Source organism: Arvicola amphibius, chromosome 6 (genome assembly GCF_903992535.2).
Source record: "Arvicola amphibius chromosome 6, mArvAmp1.2, whole genome shotgun sequence".
Taxonomy (NCBI): Eukaryota; Metazoa; Chordata; class Mammalia; order Rodentia; family Cricetidae; genus Arvicola; species Arvicola amphibius.
This window is the reverse complement of record NC_052052.2, coordinates 72,230,741-72,245,550: the sequence shown is the minus strand read 5'-3', so window position 1 is coordinate 72,245,550 and position 14,810 is coordinate 72,230,741. Positions and strand designations below refer to the sequence as shown.

The 14,810-nt window shown below is 36.1% G+C and overlaps 1 protein-coding gene across 1 annotated transcript in view; it reads right to left on the bottom strand.

Annotated features, from left to right (window-relative positions):
• Window positions 1–14,810, bottom strand: part of Rasef (RAS and EF-hand domain containing) — a 65,806-nt gene that overhangs the window by 12,408 nt on the left and 38,588 nt on the right. Inside the window, exons 9-14 of the mRNA XM_038334128.1 lie at window positions 14,364–14,452; window positions 11,608–11,842; window positions 11,159–11,296; window positions 10,924–11,068; window positions 3,787–3,868; window positions 2,484–2,598 (exon numbers count right to left, since the gene is read on the bottom strand). Coding sequence (XP_038190056.1) covers window positions 2,484–2,598; window positions 3,787–3,868; window positions 10,924–11,068; window positions 11,159–11,296; window positions 11,608–11,842; window positions 14,364–14,452 — 804 coding nt within the window. The remainder of the gene's footprint in view (window positions 1–2,483; window positions 2,599–3,786; window positions 3,869–10,923; window positions 11,069–11,158; window positions 11,297–11,607; window positions 11,843–14,363; window positions 14,453–14,810) is intronic.

Here is a 14,810-nt window from a genome sequence, read left to right as displayed (position 1 = left end):
CAGTGTTTAAAAGAATACAGTTTCTGTGTAATTATTTTGGGTAAAGCTAGCTGGGCGGCCAGGAGCCGGGTGGTGGGAAGCTGGCCCACAGCCCCTCACTACAAGAAAATAGTCAAATCCTAAACATCAATCTTATGTCATAGATTCCAAAATCACCCAAACAGTGTGCACAGACTTCTACAGAATCTCAGAACCCCTAGTATGGTAAGCAGTCCATGTCTGGTGGTAAGGGTATATTTCACCTTGTAAGACTGTGATGTAAATAAAAGATGTGATAATCATGACAGAACAGAAACATAAGTTTCTCATCTCTAGATAGGATAAGCAGCCATCCCACACCAAACACTTGGAAGTTAAACTTTGAAGTGCTTAAATGGCATCCTCATTCACTTTGGTATGTTCCTCATATAGGTTCAAGACATAAGGACAAAGACTAGATTTGACATTTGTCTTTGGCTTGAGGCATAAAAGTGCATTTAAAGTGGAGCATAATGTGCATTTAAAGGGGAGCATGGAGCACATGGCCCTCCTCCATGCTTGGTGTACCACACATTCAGATGCTCATGATCTATGTTCTTTGGAGATCTCTTTGGGATATATGATGAATACAAAAAGGTAATTAGTCACACTAGCCCAAAGAGCTGAGTGTCTAAATGATTTCCTAAAGCCTTATAAATAGAGTGTAGCATCTCTTCTAGTAGAGACTTAAACATTACTTTCTCTGTGATGGGCCTTTGGTCCTACTGCCTCATCCAGCCTGGGCTCCACCCACTTTACTCTTTTGAAATATCTGGACTTCCTGTAGTACCATTTCCTTTAGCCTGCTGTCTTCTCCATGTCTGCAATTAGCAATGGTGTCACTCTTTTTAAGCCAATTAGTAGGAACTCTGTAATTTTAGTTCCTCATGTTAGAAAGAGACATGGGAAAAACTCTTTCTGGCCATTCTTTTCCTATAGTGATATTCAAATGCAATGTGACACCTACTTTCTATCTTGTAAGAACTCCAAGAATTCATCTTGAATACACTTTTCTTCCTTTTCTGATCTCATGAGAAAGTGGCAAGGGTGGCTGAAGAGTACACTTGTAATATGAATCTGCAGTGCCTCACTTACTGTAAGGACATTTTCCTCATGGACTGACCTTGCCTTTTGAATTGCCATTTTCTGAGCATTTAGCCCTTGTCTTTTGAATTGCCATTTTCTGAGCATTTTCTTCAACATACATAAGCATGAAAATGGAGGACTAAGCCCCAAATATTAATGATAAGATGTTTGGCACAGAACTCAGTGTATAGCCCACTGAGATTGATTACACAGTAGAAGGCTCTGTTGCAGAGACAAGTTACTTTGGGTTCCTTTAGTTTCAAGGCAACTGCTATTTATTTGTAGCTAACTATTCTACTTTGCCAAAGTAATGACCAATATTGATCAAAAGGTTATGACTCTGTTCCATTCCTACATACTAGTATTATGAACTCAAAAAATGCCATATAATTTCTATGCTTCAGTATTCTCACAATATGTAAAAATTGCTTGTTTCTTTCTTATTTTTTCAGATGGTAGAGAAATAAATGTAATATATGGATAATTTTATCAAGTAAAATTTTACAGAAATGTAAATAATTTTAATTGCATTTATAGTAAATTTCAGATATGGTGTTACAAGGCATATTCATGTTTCATCATCACAGCATCTTTTCCACAAATTCTGAAGTCAGGAAGCAAGCATTAATCCACAGGCACACTTGAAATCAGAAAACACCAGACTTCAGCCATGTCTGTAACTTAATATGTTTAAAATACAAATAATATTATTAACTTGGGAAGTTGTATTTACCTGTAGTTTATAATTTCTAGAGAGTACCCTCTTGTTTTTATGCTTATTAGTAACACCTAGCAGTAAACCTAGTACTTTTACAGATTTTGACTGTAAAACCAAATGATGTGAAAGGTCCTTAAGGGGAGACATAGCCACTTTGATATATATAGATTTCATCCATGCTACATGTTAAAATGCCAATTCATAGTTTCATGGAATCTTGGTGTATATAAATGCTCCCACATCACAACTAGAATAAGCTTAACTTTGGATCGTAGCTCGACGAGCTCCCTAGTGGTGTCTCAGCTGCTTCTAAAGTTTCTGCCACACTCTACATCCAGTCCAACTACTTTCATGTTTGGAAACATTGCTTTTCTGGCTACCTGTGTTTCCACTCCAATACACAGGGTTCCTATATTATATCTAGCAAAAAATAAAGATGTTTCCAGAATCTATTTGCAGAACTTTCTTCAACTTGAGAAATGATCCTGGGAAGAGACAAGGTTGCCAGTTGCCAATGGAAAATGTCAGTCTTCCTGACAACACAGACCAGTCCCTCCTAATCATGTTTACTCCAGCAAAAGCAAACAAAAAGCAGTGGTATTTCTTAAGACAGTACATGACTCCCCTGCATAGTTTTCTATTTCTTCCGTATAATCCTTACCTCAACCATATCTACCCATTCTCGTACGTTAAGAAAGCTTTTTTCACAAGTAACATCATAGAGCAGTAAGACGCCATCTGCTTTTCGGAAATAAGACTTGGCAATACTTCTGAATCTGGTAAAGACAAAGCAAAAGCTCATCATCGACCTGTCATCTGGTGCTTCCTTGCACTTCATCTCTATTATGTCCCTTAGTTCTTAATTTTTATAACCAATTCCAACAAATAAAAGCCTTAACAACAAATATTAGTGACAACCTTCTTTAATAGAGGCCTAGTAATCACTGACAAAGCCCATTCTTTCCTCTAGCAGATATTCCAAGAATGTTACCTAATCATAAACTTTAGCCCCAACAATGATGAAAGCAAAACAAATAAAAAATAAGAGTTCAACCCCAGAAACCAGCAAATGGACAGAAGAGAAGCCAAATATCTGTCTCAAAAATGAGGCAATGAGTGACAGAAAAGCTATCCAATATTGACGTATATCCTTCACACACACATGTGTACTTTCATATGTACATATATGCAGACACAAATGGTGCGACTGCAAGCCTGCTGAAGAACTATGTTCTGAAAAGGCACGAGTAGATTTTTATGTCTGTTTTGTTCTTTAAGTGAAAGGAGATAATATAATAAGGAGCAGGTACAGAGGAACCTGGATGTATGATGTTTCTTGCCTGAGGACTAATCTCCAAAAGAACAAAAATGGGGACAGCAGTGAGGTAAGATTTGCAGTGAACATGGGCGTATTGTGTCTCCATAGTCATCACTGAATCTTTGCACAAAGAATAGTACAGACACAGGCCCTCAAACATACTCAGTGCACAACTGAGTAAAATTTGACCCACAGAGAGTTAGATAAAATTGAATTTATGCTTCATACTTCTGGTCATTGTCAAGAAATCTAAGATATGGAATCACCAGAAGTGTATCTGTCACTTATCTTTTGCTGTTGCCCTTCAAACAAGAATAGTTGATAGGGTCTCTGCCCATCATGTACTGCTTCAAAACTAAGACCCCCTCACAGTGACACTGCATTCAGCAATGTTGTCTTATCTCCACTGCATAGCATGCTGTAACAACCAAACATCAGCTCAAAAAGGGCTCAAAGACCCTCTTCTCATACAAATGATACAAACAGATGGGAGGAGATGGTAGAAAGATGATTGTTATTGGTATTACATACACGTTACAATTCCAAGTGCAGTATCTTAAAGCACAGTAACATATTATGAACATAACTAGTATACTTAAGCCTATGAGTCTTTATTCGCATTCTTTAATTCAAAAAAAGCACTTGCCTCTCTTGCCCAGCTGTATCCCAGAGCTGAAGAACTGTTCGATCACCATCTACAATCAAAGTTTTCATCTGGAAATCAACTCCTGAAACAGAAATACCACAGGAAATTCTGTAAGTTTTGGCTAAATACAGAGCTAAAGTAGAAATAAATGCCATACTCATGAATATCTTGCATATCACCATAGAACCTTCACCTGGCATTGGATGGAGAAAATGACAGAGCCCCACATAGAAGCACCGGATTGAGCTCCCAAGGTCCAGATGAGGAGCAAAAGGAGGGAGATCATGAGCAAGGAAGTCAGGACCGTGAGGAGTGCGTTTACCCATTGAGACGGTGGGACAGATCTAACGGGAGACCACCAAGTCCAGTTGGAATGGGACTGATGGAACAGGGGACCAAACCGGACTCTCTGAATGTGGCTGATGGTGGAGGAGGACTGAGAAACCATGGACAACGGCAATGAGCATGAACTCTACAGCATGGACGGGCTCACTGTGAGCCTTGTCAGTGTAGTTGCTCACCTTCCTGGACTTAGGGGGAGCTGGGATGACCTTGGACTTAACATAGTAAAGGGAACCCTGATGGCTCTTTGGCTTGGAGAGGGGCGGAGTGGGGGTATGGGTGGAAGGGAGGGGAGGGAAGTGGGAGGAGTAGGGGAGGAGATGGAAATTTTTAATAAAAAAATGAGAAAAAAAGAAATAAATGCACTTGACTTTCAAAGAGAAAGCTTTAATTAAGTCAATTCACTATCTGCAGCCTGTCTCACTTAAGGTACAACTGAATCTATGGATTAGAGAAAGCTCAGTTCCTTTTCCTATATGATTGAATTATATGTGTGCTAGCAAAACTGTAAGAATGTATGTGTGTGTGCATGTATATATATTATGTGCATACCATTTATATAAGTATATGTATGCATACAACATTATATGTGTGTGTGTGTAAATAGATGCTCACATATGACTTTTGTGCCCACACACAGATACACAAACACACGTATATATGTATGCCATGTTCTTTAGCAACCAGAACACTACTTCAGTTGTTTCATGAATTAAACTGAAGTTTACTTTCAGTTTTGTTTCTAGAAGTGTTTATCAGAGAACTATAAATTCATAGATTTGTCCAATGTGGTGAAGGCAACCAATTCGCGCTATCATTTCTGATTGTCTAAATAACTCTTTAGATGAAAAAGAAAAGTAAATGATAACTATTATATTTCAGTACCCTTCTACTGATTATTTTGCAAATTTGAAAAAAACACAACACTAAATTTTACCTATTTTGGTTTGTTCTTTGCGTAGTTTTGTTATCAGGGTAACAGTGGTAGGAAGAATAAGGAAATGCTTCATCAGTTTCTGTTTTGTGGAATAATTTGAGGAGTATTGATGCTAGTTTTTTTGAAGATTTGGTAGAATTCTTCACTGAATCCACATGACCCTGGACTCTTTGTGACTGAGAGATTGTAATTACTGTTGGTATTTCACTAAGGGTACTAAAGCTCTTTAAATTGTTTATTTCATCATGATTTAACTTCAACAGGTTGTATATAAGAATATGTCCATCCACTTCTTTTAGGTTTTCCAATTTGGTGGAATAAAGATTTTTTTTAATTTTATGATAATTACATTTTATTATTTTATTTGCATGTACATTATAATATGTATGCCACGTGTGTGAGTGCCTACAGAAGTCAAGAAGCAGTGTAGGATATCCTGGAGCAGTAGTTAACAAGGAAGTGTGAGCTGCCTGATGTGGGTGCTAAAAAAAGAGCTTGGGCCCTCCTCTCTGCTTCTAAACACTGAAACATCTCCCCAGTCCTGGAACACAGATTTTTAAATTTTATTATTCTCTGAATTATCTTGGTGTTTAATGTAATGCCTCCTTTTACTCTCTTATTTTAATTTGGATCATCTCTCTATTCATCTTTGATTAATTTGGCTGTGGGTTTGTCAGTCTTCTTGATTTTCTCAAAGAACCATCTCTTCATTCACTGAATTTATATTTCTGTTACTGTTATTTCTATTTCATTGATTCCAGCCCTGAATTCAATTATTTTCTCCCCTATACTATTTTGGATATTCTTTATTGCTGTCCTTGCATAGTTTTCAGGTCTGTTGTTAAGTTACAATTATGAGATCTCTCCTACAACATAGTGTAGGCACTTAGTGCTATGAACTTGCCTCCTAGAACTTTCTTCACTATGTTCAGAGATTTGGGTATGTCGACTTTTTATTTTCATTCAATTCTGAAATGCGTTTCTTTCTTGATTTATCCAGCTTCATTCAGTACGGATTTATTTAGTTTCCATCAGCTTGTATATGTTCTGCTGTTACTCTTGTCAGTATTTTTAAGCCATGATAGTCAGAGAAGAGACAAGATGCTATTTCAATTTTCATATATCTGCTCAAAATTGTTTTGTGTTCCAACCATGATTTGACATATTGCTCAGGGATCATTTATTCAGTTTGGCATCTTATGTATAGTTAATCTCTCTAGGCTGAATTACTATAATATCTACTATAAAGTTTTTTTTTCTCATGGTTTATTTTCTTTATATTTAAAAATTTCCATCTCCTTCCCTCCTCCTCCCTCCTCCCTCCCCTCCTCCTCCCCCTTCCTTCCCCTCCTTCTCCCCCTTCCCTCCCCTCCCCTCCACCCGTACCTCCCCTCCCTCCCTCTCAAGGCTACTATAAAGTTAAATGTGAAACTTCTCAAGAAAATACTTGCAAGCTGAATTCAAGAACACATATCCACCCACAACAAGCTGGCTTCATCCTAAAGATTCTAGATGAGTCAAAAATATATAAAACAGCTGGGAGGTAGTGGCACACGCCTTTAATCCCAGCACTCGGGAGGCTGAGGCAAGTGGATCTCTATGAGTTCAAGGCCAGACTGGTCTACAAGAGCTAGTTCCAGGACAGGCTCAAAACCTACCTCGAAAACCCAAAAACCTGTCTCAAAAACCAATAGACAGACAGACAGACAGACAGACAGACAGACAGATAGATAGATAGATAGATGATAGATAGATAGATAGATGATAGATAGATAGATGATAGATAGATAGATATAGATAGATAGATAGATGATAGATAGATAGATGATAGATGATAGATAGATAGATGATAGATAGATAGATAGATAGATAGATAGATAGATAGATAGATAGATGATAGATAGATAGATGATAGATAGATAGATAGATAGATAGATAGATAGATAGATAGATAGATAGATAGATAGATGATAGATGATAGATAGATAGAGATAGAGATATACATATAGATATAGATAGAGAGATAGTGATAGATATAGATATATAGATATATAGGTAGATATAGATAGATCTATCAAAAACATAATCTACTACATGATTACCTCATTTGTGGTAGAAAAAGACCTTTGACATAATATCGGCGATAATCGTCTTGGAAAGGTTAGGAATACAAGGGATTTTTAACAACATAATAAAAGAAATTTACATTAAATCTACATCCTCAATAGTGAAAAACCCAAAGCATTTCCACTGAAATCAGGAACAAGACAAGGATATCCAGTCTTTTTATACATAATTAATATAGGACTTGAAGTCTTACCTGGAGCAATAAAAAAAATTTAAGGAGAATAAGGCGATTCAAATAACAAAAGAAGTCAAAGTACATTTATTTGAAGCTGTTATGATTGTGTATGCAAGTTACTCTAAAAATTCCACAAGGAAAATCATACAGCTAAGAAACAAAGAACCAAGACACAAAATTAACACATGCATGCATGCACGCACGCACACACACACACAATCAGCAGCCTATAACCTATACCCAAATGAAAAACATACTAGGAAAGAAATCAGGGAAACAGTACCTTTCATCATAACCTTAAAAAAAAATCTTAGGATAACTTTAAGTAAACAAGTGAAAGACAATAAATCTTTAAGTATTAAATAAAGTACAATAAATTCTTAAGTCATTAAAGAAAGAAATTGAAAAAGATATCAGAAAATAAAAATACCTTTGACATTTATGTATGGTTGGGAGTAGTATTGTGAGAAAGGTCATTCTACCAAAAGCGGTCTACAGATTAAATGGAATCCCTATCGATATTTCCACACAATGCTTCATAGAAATTAAATATAATCTTCAACTTCATTAAAACACACAAACACAGGATATCTAAGATAATTATGAATAATAAAAAGAACTGCTGGAGGTAACACTATCCCCAATCTCAAACTGTGCTAGAGCTACAGAATTGAAAAATAGCATATCTACACAGAGAAACAAATAACAACAACAACAAAGAAAAATCGCATGTCATCAGCATAAAAAACAGATCAGTGGAATTGAAGAGTAAGACATAAATCCACACACCTATGGATATCTGATTTTTAATAAAGAAACCAAAATATACACTAGGGAACAGACAATATCTTCAACAAATGATGGTAGTCAAACTGGATGACTACATGTAGAAGAATGAAAATAGATCCATACTATCACCATGTATGAAATAAACTCCAAATAGATTACAGAGTTTAGCATATGACCAATATTCCAAATTTATAAAAGAGTAGATGCAGAATAAGCATGAATTCAATGGCACAGGAAAGGACTTTCTGAACAAGGTATCAGTAACACTGTCATTAAGATGAACAATTAATAATTAGTATGTCATAAAAAGTTTCTGTACTATAAGATCACTGCCATTTTCCCACATAAAGAGAAAAAATCCTTACTGATTACATATTATAGTTATTAATATCTATAATACATAAAGAACTAAAAAAACTATTTATCAAGAAAACAACTAAATTAAAATATGGGATACAGAATTAAGCAGAAAGTTCTCAAAAGGTGAAACACAAATGGCTGAGAAACATTTAAGGACATGTTCAATATCATAGTTCATCTGGAAATAGTAAATGAGAGCTACTTTGATATTTATCTTACCCCCTCAGAATGGTTAAGACAAATAAAATAAATGTCAGCTGATATTGGTGAGGATACAGGGAAAGGGGAACACTTCTTCAATGCTCTTGAGCGTGGAAATCAGTATAATGGTTCTTCAAGAAGCTGGGAATAGATCGACCTCAAGATAGAACTATATCATTATCAGGCATATAACCAAAGGGCTCTACATGCTATAATTATATACTTAGTCACCCATATTTTTTGCTATTTTAATTACAATAGTTAGATATTGGAAACAGGCCTGCTGTCTTTCAACTAAGGTATAGGTAATTAAAATGTTATATATTTATATAAATGAATATTATTTAGCTGTTATGAAAATTGAAATTATTAAAGGTTGGTGCTAGAAAAAGATCATCCTGAGTGACATAAAACAGGCCCCATCCAAAACAATTTACATGTTTTGTCTTCTATGTGACTGTATGCTTTTACACTTTTAATATGCTAAAAAATAACATAGCTATAAAGTAACTCCTTTGGACATATTGGTATACCTACAGTTAATTGTTCTGCTCAACCTACATCAGAGAATCTTCTTGTTGCAGTAAATGGAAATTAACACAAAGACCCACAACTGGACAAGGCACAGACAGTGAGAGATTTTGGAGTACTTGGTCCTAAAAGAGATCAAGGCTCATTAATCTATATGAAAGAGGAAACAATTTAAATTTTAAGAGTCAGATCGATAGATGACTTCAAGGATATAGAGTCATCCGAAGACAGATATTTGTATCTCATATCTATTGGTGAAAGTTAAATCGGTTTTATGCAATGGAGTGTTACTGTGTATATTTTATGCAAACCAGCCAGGCCCCATACCAAGGAGTAAAACTCAACACAGTAGAACTCCATGGGATTTGGGGGGTGTGTTTTTTTGCCTTATTTTTTATTTGGATTTTGTTTTTGAAAGACAGAGAGAAGAGTAAAAATGAAGTTGGGTTGGTAGGGTGGTTCGGGTATCCAGGAGGAGTTGAGGGAGGGAAAAACATGATCAAACCATATCATGTTTAAAAAATTAACCAAAAAATAGTTGTGGTTTGAAAGAAAACTGCCCCCAAAGAGAGTGGCTTTATTAGGAGGTTTGGAGTTGTTGGAGAAAGTGTGTCACTGTTGGATGAGGCTTTAAGGTCTCTTTTGCTCAAGTTTCCCTCAGTGTGACAGTCAGCTGACTTCCTGTTCCCTGCAAGCCAAGATATAGCCAGCATGACATCTGCCTGCATACTGCCATGCTCTATACCATGATGATAATGGATTGAGCCTCTAGCCTTCTCGATTATGCATTTTCCTCATAAGAGTTGCTGTAGTCATGGTGTATCTTCCCAGCAATAAAAACCTTAACTAAGATAATAATATTCAAAAAGACTGAGAAAGGCCAAAAAAAAGAAAGAAAAAGAAAAAATAAAGAGAAAATTATTGCCATATAAACTAATTTTCTAATGGGCATATGGAAAGGAACACAAATACAGATTTGAAATAGAGTTTAATCTCAAATTTTCCATGGTCATTGAGAAGTTCTTAACATAAAATGAAGTCTTTTCCTACCCACCATGGAATATGCACTTCTTTCCACATCTCATTTTTATTTGTTTGTTTGTTTGTCTTTTTGTTTTTTGAGACAGAGTTTCTCTGTAGCTTTGAAGCCTTTCCTGGAACTTGTTCTGTAGACCAGGCTAACCTTGAACTCACAAAGATTTGCCTGCCTCCACCTAATGAGTGTTGGGATTAAATGTATGCACCTCTATTGCCTGGCTCCATATCTCATTTTTAAAATTCATTTTAGTCCATTTACTTCCACTGGGGTGAAACTTTCTTAAAGATTGGGATTCAATCAGCTCTCTTCACTGTGTACCTCTAGCGTTACAACAGTACCAGGTGCTCAAAAAAAAGGCTTGAAAAATACGTGCATAATAAAAGAACCTACTATGTCTAAGTTGGGTTTGTTTGATTCTGTTATTTACAAAGATTCTCATTGCCTGTTACTTTTTTTAAATTATATTTTAGTAAAAATAAAGAATAATTCTACCACAGGGGAATATACACAAACACAGAGCGTCTGAATACATGGATGAATACATAGATTTCTTAATCTGTGTATATAATCGTGAAAGAGAAGAAATCAAGCTATAAATGATAATTCTTCTGTTATCAATGAAAATAAGAGTCCTACCTAGAGTTGCACTTGTATTTCCTTTAAATTCATTCTTGCACAGTCTCATGAGGAAGCTGGACTTCCCCACTGCAGCATCTCCAGCAAGCACAATCTTGTATGCCTTCTGAGATGTCAGTTTGCAGTTATTATCCACCATGTCTGCCTAGAGGGAAATAGCCAGATAGGTGTTGACAGGAGCCAGTTTTCATCTAAGTAACATGCCATGAAGAGAGTTCTCTCGGTAGCTACATACTTGAGGTGAAAGAGCTGAGATGGGTTTTCTGGAGGAGCTGACAGTGCTGCCTTCACCAACAGATCCCCGTGGCTTCCAGTGTAACACAGAGGCCACGCTTTCAGAATCAAAAGCTTCTTCATCTCTTATATCAGGAACCTATCAAAAAAATCAATAATTAAAAACCAAGTCTCCCACATATATATCACAGACCAAAGAAACATAAAACTGCTGTTGAGTCTTCTAGCAGTGTGATCATTAAATGGATTGTCTCTTCAGGGCAAATCTTTGAGAATTCTTCCTTAGTTTGGTAGGGGAAAAGATCCATTCTAATAACTAAACATATATATATATATATATATATATGACCTTAACAACACAGGCTATGTGCTGTTAAAACAGAGTCCCTAAAACATGGTAGAAGATTTTCTTCAATGGAAGGCATCAGAGTATTATGGTTTCTGGCTTACATCTGTGTCTGATGCATCTCCCCCAAGGCTCTCCTGTGTTTCATGCAAACTCTGGAATCCTCTCTGGTGCTTGTAGTCTGCTTCAGAGTCACACTCATTGGAGTCTCTCAGAGTAGACAAACCACTGTCAAAACAACTCTCAGACAGGCTGTCAACTTCATAATTTATCTTCTGCAGAGGATCACAGAGAGCCAAAGAGTCACAGTCCTCATCTGCATATGAAGAATGGAATGACCTTGTGACAAAAGAGGAGACAGCTTTACCAAGGAGTTCAAGATGTACAAGAGCACAAAGGGACAGGCTGACAACATTGTCCCTTGCCAGGAGATAAATGGTGTTCCCTTAGCATAGAAGAGGAAGTACAAAGTATAGTTTCATTCTGTGCAATAATCTATAAGGACAAAAGCCTTCATATATATTTAAAATACACAAAAAATCTTTTAAATTGACTGATTTATTTCCTGATACAAAGAATGAGTACCCTAGATACAAATACAATCTTATACTATTTTAATAAAATATCCCTAGAATACAAGAGCTTTTTTTTTTTTTTACTATAATTCAGTTAAACCATAATTGGAATAGTTTATCTACTTCTGGACATTTCTTATAACTCTTTTGTATTTGTCAGTCCCTTTGTTTGTTTTCAAGATGGAGTGTTAGGTAATTTTTCCTTTGGGGTAATTAGGCAAGGCCTATCCTCATTCAAAATTCCAATGACAAAACAAAGGTCAATCTCACCTAAGTTCACTCTGGAAGACCAATGAGTTTATTGTGTTTAGTTAATGAACATGAGTGAGGGTTTACTGACAGGAGTGTGAGCGAGCCCTGGAAAGTCTCACTCAAAGTGGAAGATGACATCTCCACAGTTGCACAAATAAAGCCCCCTCTCTTAGACATTCAAATTCTATGAGTACTCTAACCCCTCCCCAAGACTTCAAGGCTGTGTGCAATTAGGGCAAAACACATACAACTGATTGGGGGACAATGACAGAGTACTCAGGTGAAGGTCCCATGACCCTCTCTATCCCCGCCTCTTATATGATGAAAAGTCAACAGTCAAAATCCCAAGCCTAAAGATTTTTTCACATGCAGAGATTTATATCAGCATAAAAAAGAAAAGCACCCTGTTAACTTTGTATATCACTAACTCCCAGGAAGGAAGACCTGTACGGGCCACAGCGGTCTCTAGTTGTGTTCAGAATGAGAAGTAATGAAGCTTTCCTTGCCTCTCTGAGGTCCTGATGATATGACGAAGAAACTGTCTCTTAGAACAACCTGAAAAGGAACTCTAACTCCATTATCAGAGCCTCATTTGTGGCATCATTCCTTCAAGAATGAATTATGAGATTTATGAAGAATTTGTCTTTTATGCTTTCCTCTAAATCTTACTGAGAACTATAAACTATTAGTCTTAACTATTGATCTTAACTATTAGTCAAGAAAAAGTGGCATCAAATCTGCACATTTAAAATATATAATTATTAGTAAGAGCAAATTTCAGCTACTTATAAATAAATAAGCCACATTTTATAAATTTAACGAATCAACAATAAAAATCAAACCAAAGCTGGGTGGTGGTGGCATATGTCTTTAATCCCAGCATTTGGAAGGCATAGACAGGTGGATCTCTGTGAGTCTGAGGTCAGCAAGGTCTACAGAGGGAGTTCTAGGACAGGCTCTAAAGCTTACAGAGAAAACTTGTCTGAAGAAAAAAAAAATCAAGACCATGTTTTTACTCATATCGTAGTCTGTAGTGAGAGACTTTCCCAGTGGCAACAAGAGCATCAGCTATCACCAGGTGTGGTGGAGCACTACTGATCATCACCAACATGAAATCTGAGCAGCTGCTGCATGGCTGTCACAATACTGGGTCTGATGAAAATTTGCACAGGAGGAGAGAATGGAGAGCATCATTAGGAGGGGGAGTACATCATAATCTGTGCTTGGATTGGACTCTCAAGTGACACAGTTGTTTGAGATCCCTCATACTCCTATAAGTAAGCCTCATAAACTCACTGGTTTATCGAACTGGACTAGAATAGAACTATATCATTAGCCTTTCCTTCCTGTCTACATATCCCCAAGAAAAAGCCAGGCAACATCAAGATAGTAAGAACATACTTATTTATACTGGAAGTACTCCCCCCACATACAAAAGGGGATAAACATGAGTCAGAAATCTTCAAACACATAGGAAAATGTAATGTACTCTTATTTTTTTGAACACCTTGATATACCACAAACTTAACTTCCTTTTAGCTAACAATGTTGGACATGTTCACTGATGTATACACAAGCACACACATATAAATAATCTCTGTTTACTATTTGATCTCTTAAGAGTCAAGTTAAATTCTAATTTTTGGAATATTCCAGCAGATCTGGTAATATTTAGTAACTCATAAATCTAGATGCATTTTCTACTTTTTAATTGTTTTCAATACTAAACACTGACAAATCATGACAAAAGGCTCACAACAAACACCATCCACAATGCAACTGAGTTAGGCAATGGTGGGTACAAAATGGTTATACAGTAATTCAAAGCATCTTGAGAAAATAACTTCTTTCTATGAAATATGTTTACTTACAGTTTCACCTTTTTCAAATTTGTGAATGCTAATGTAAGATCATAATAGATACAAAGTATTACTTAAATATATTTCTTTATTTTAATTCAGCTCTAAGATAATTTGTCTTAGTTTCAACCATGATCTACAAATAAGATAATAGAAAAAGCAGGTTCTACATACCTATCATAGGCCAGTGGCTGAGAAGAATGGTGATTAAATTTGGGACTGCTTCTAGAAATTGTATTTCCTGGTGATATGTTGTTCATACGCTGCAATAACAAGTGGTTGTTTAGTATGTAAACATTTCCTATACCACAGACACACATGTTTATGCAAATCCAAGCAATTTAACTCCCAATACAAATAAAATTTATGACCAAACATGAGCAAATATGAACATGAAAAAATCATTTGGAAAGTTTCACATGGTTTCTCTTTCTCATCAATTTTAGTTTTTATATAGTTTTACTGCATATTCCACAAGACTCTGATACCTACTCAGATACGTAAGGATCCCATAACATCAGGTTCCCCAGATTTGTCTCTTTTGAAAGCATAATCTTGTTGAGTAATTGTTCTGCATTCTAATACAACACTAGATCCTCCTGCCTAAAACTGAGTCACAAA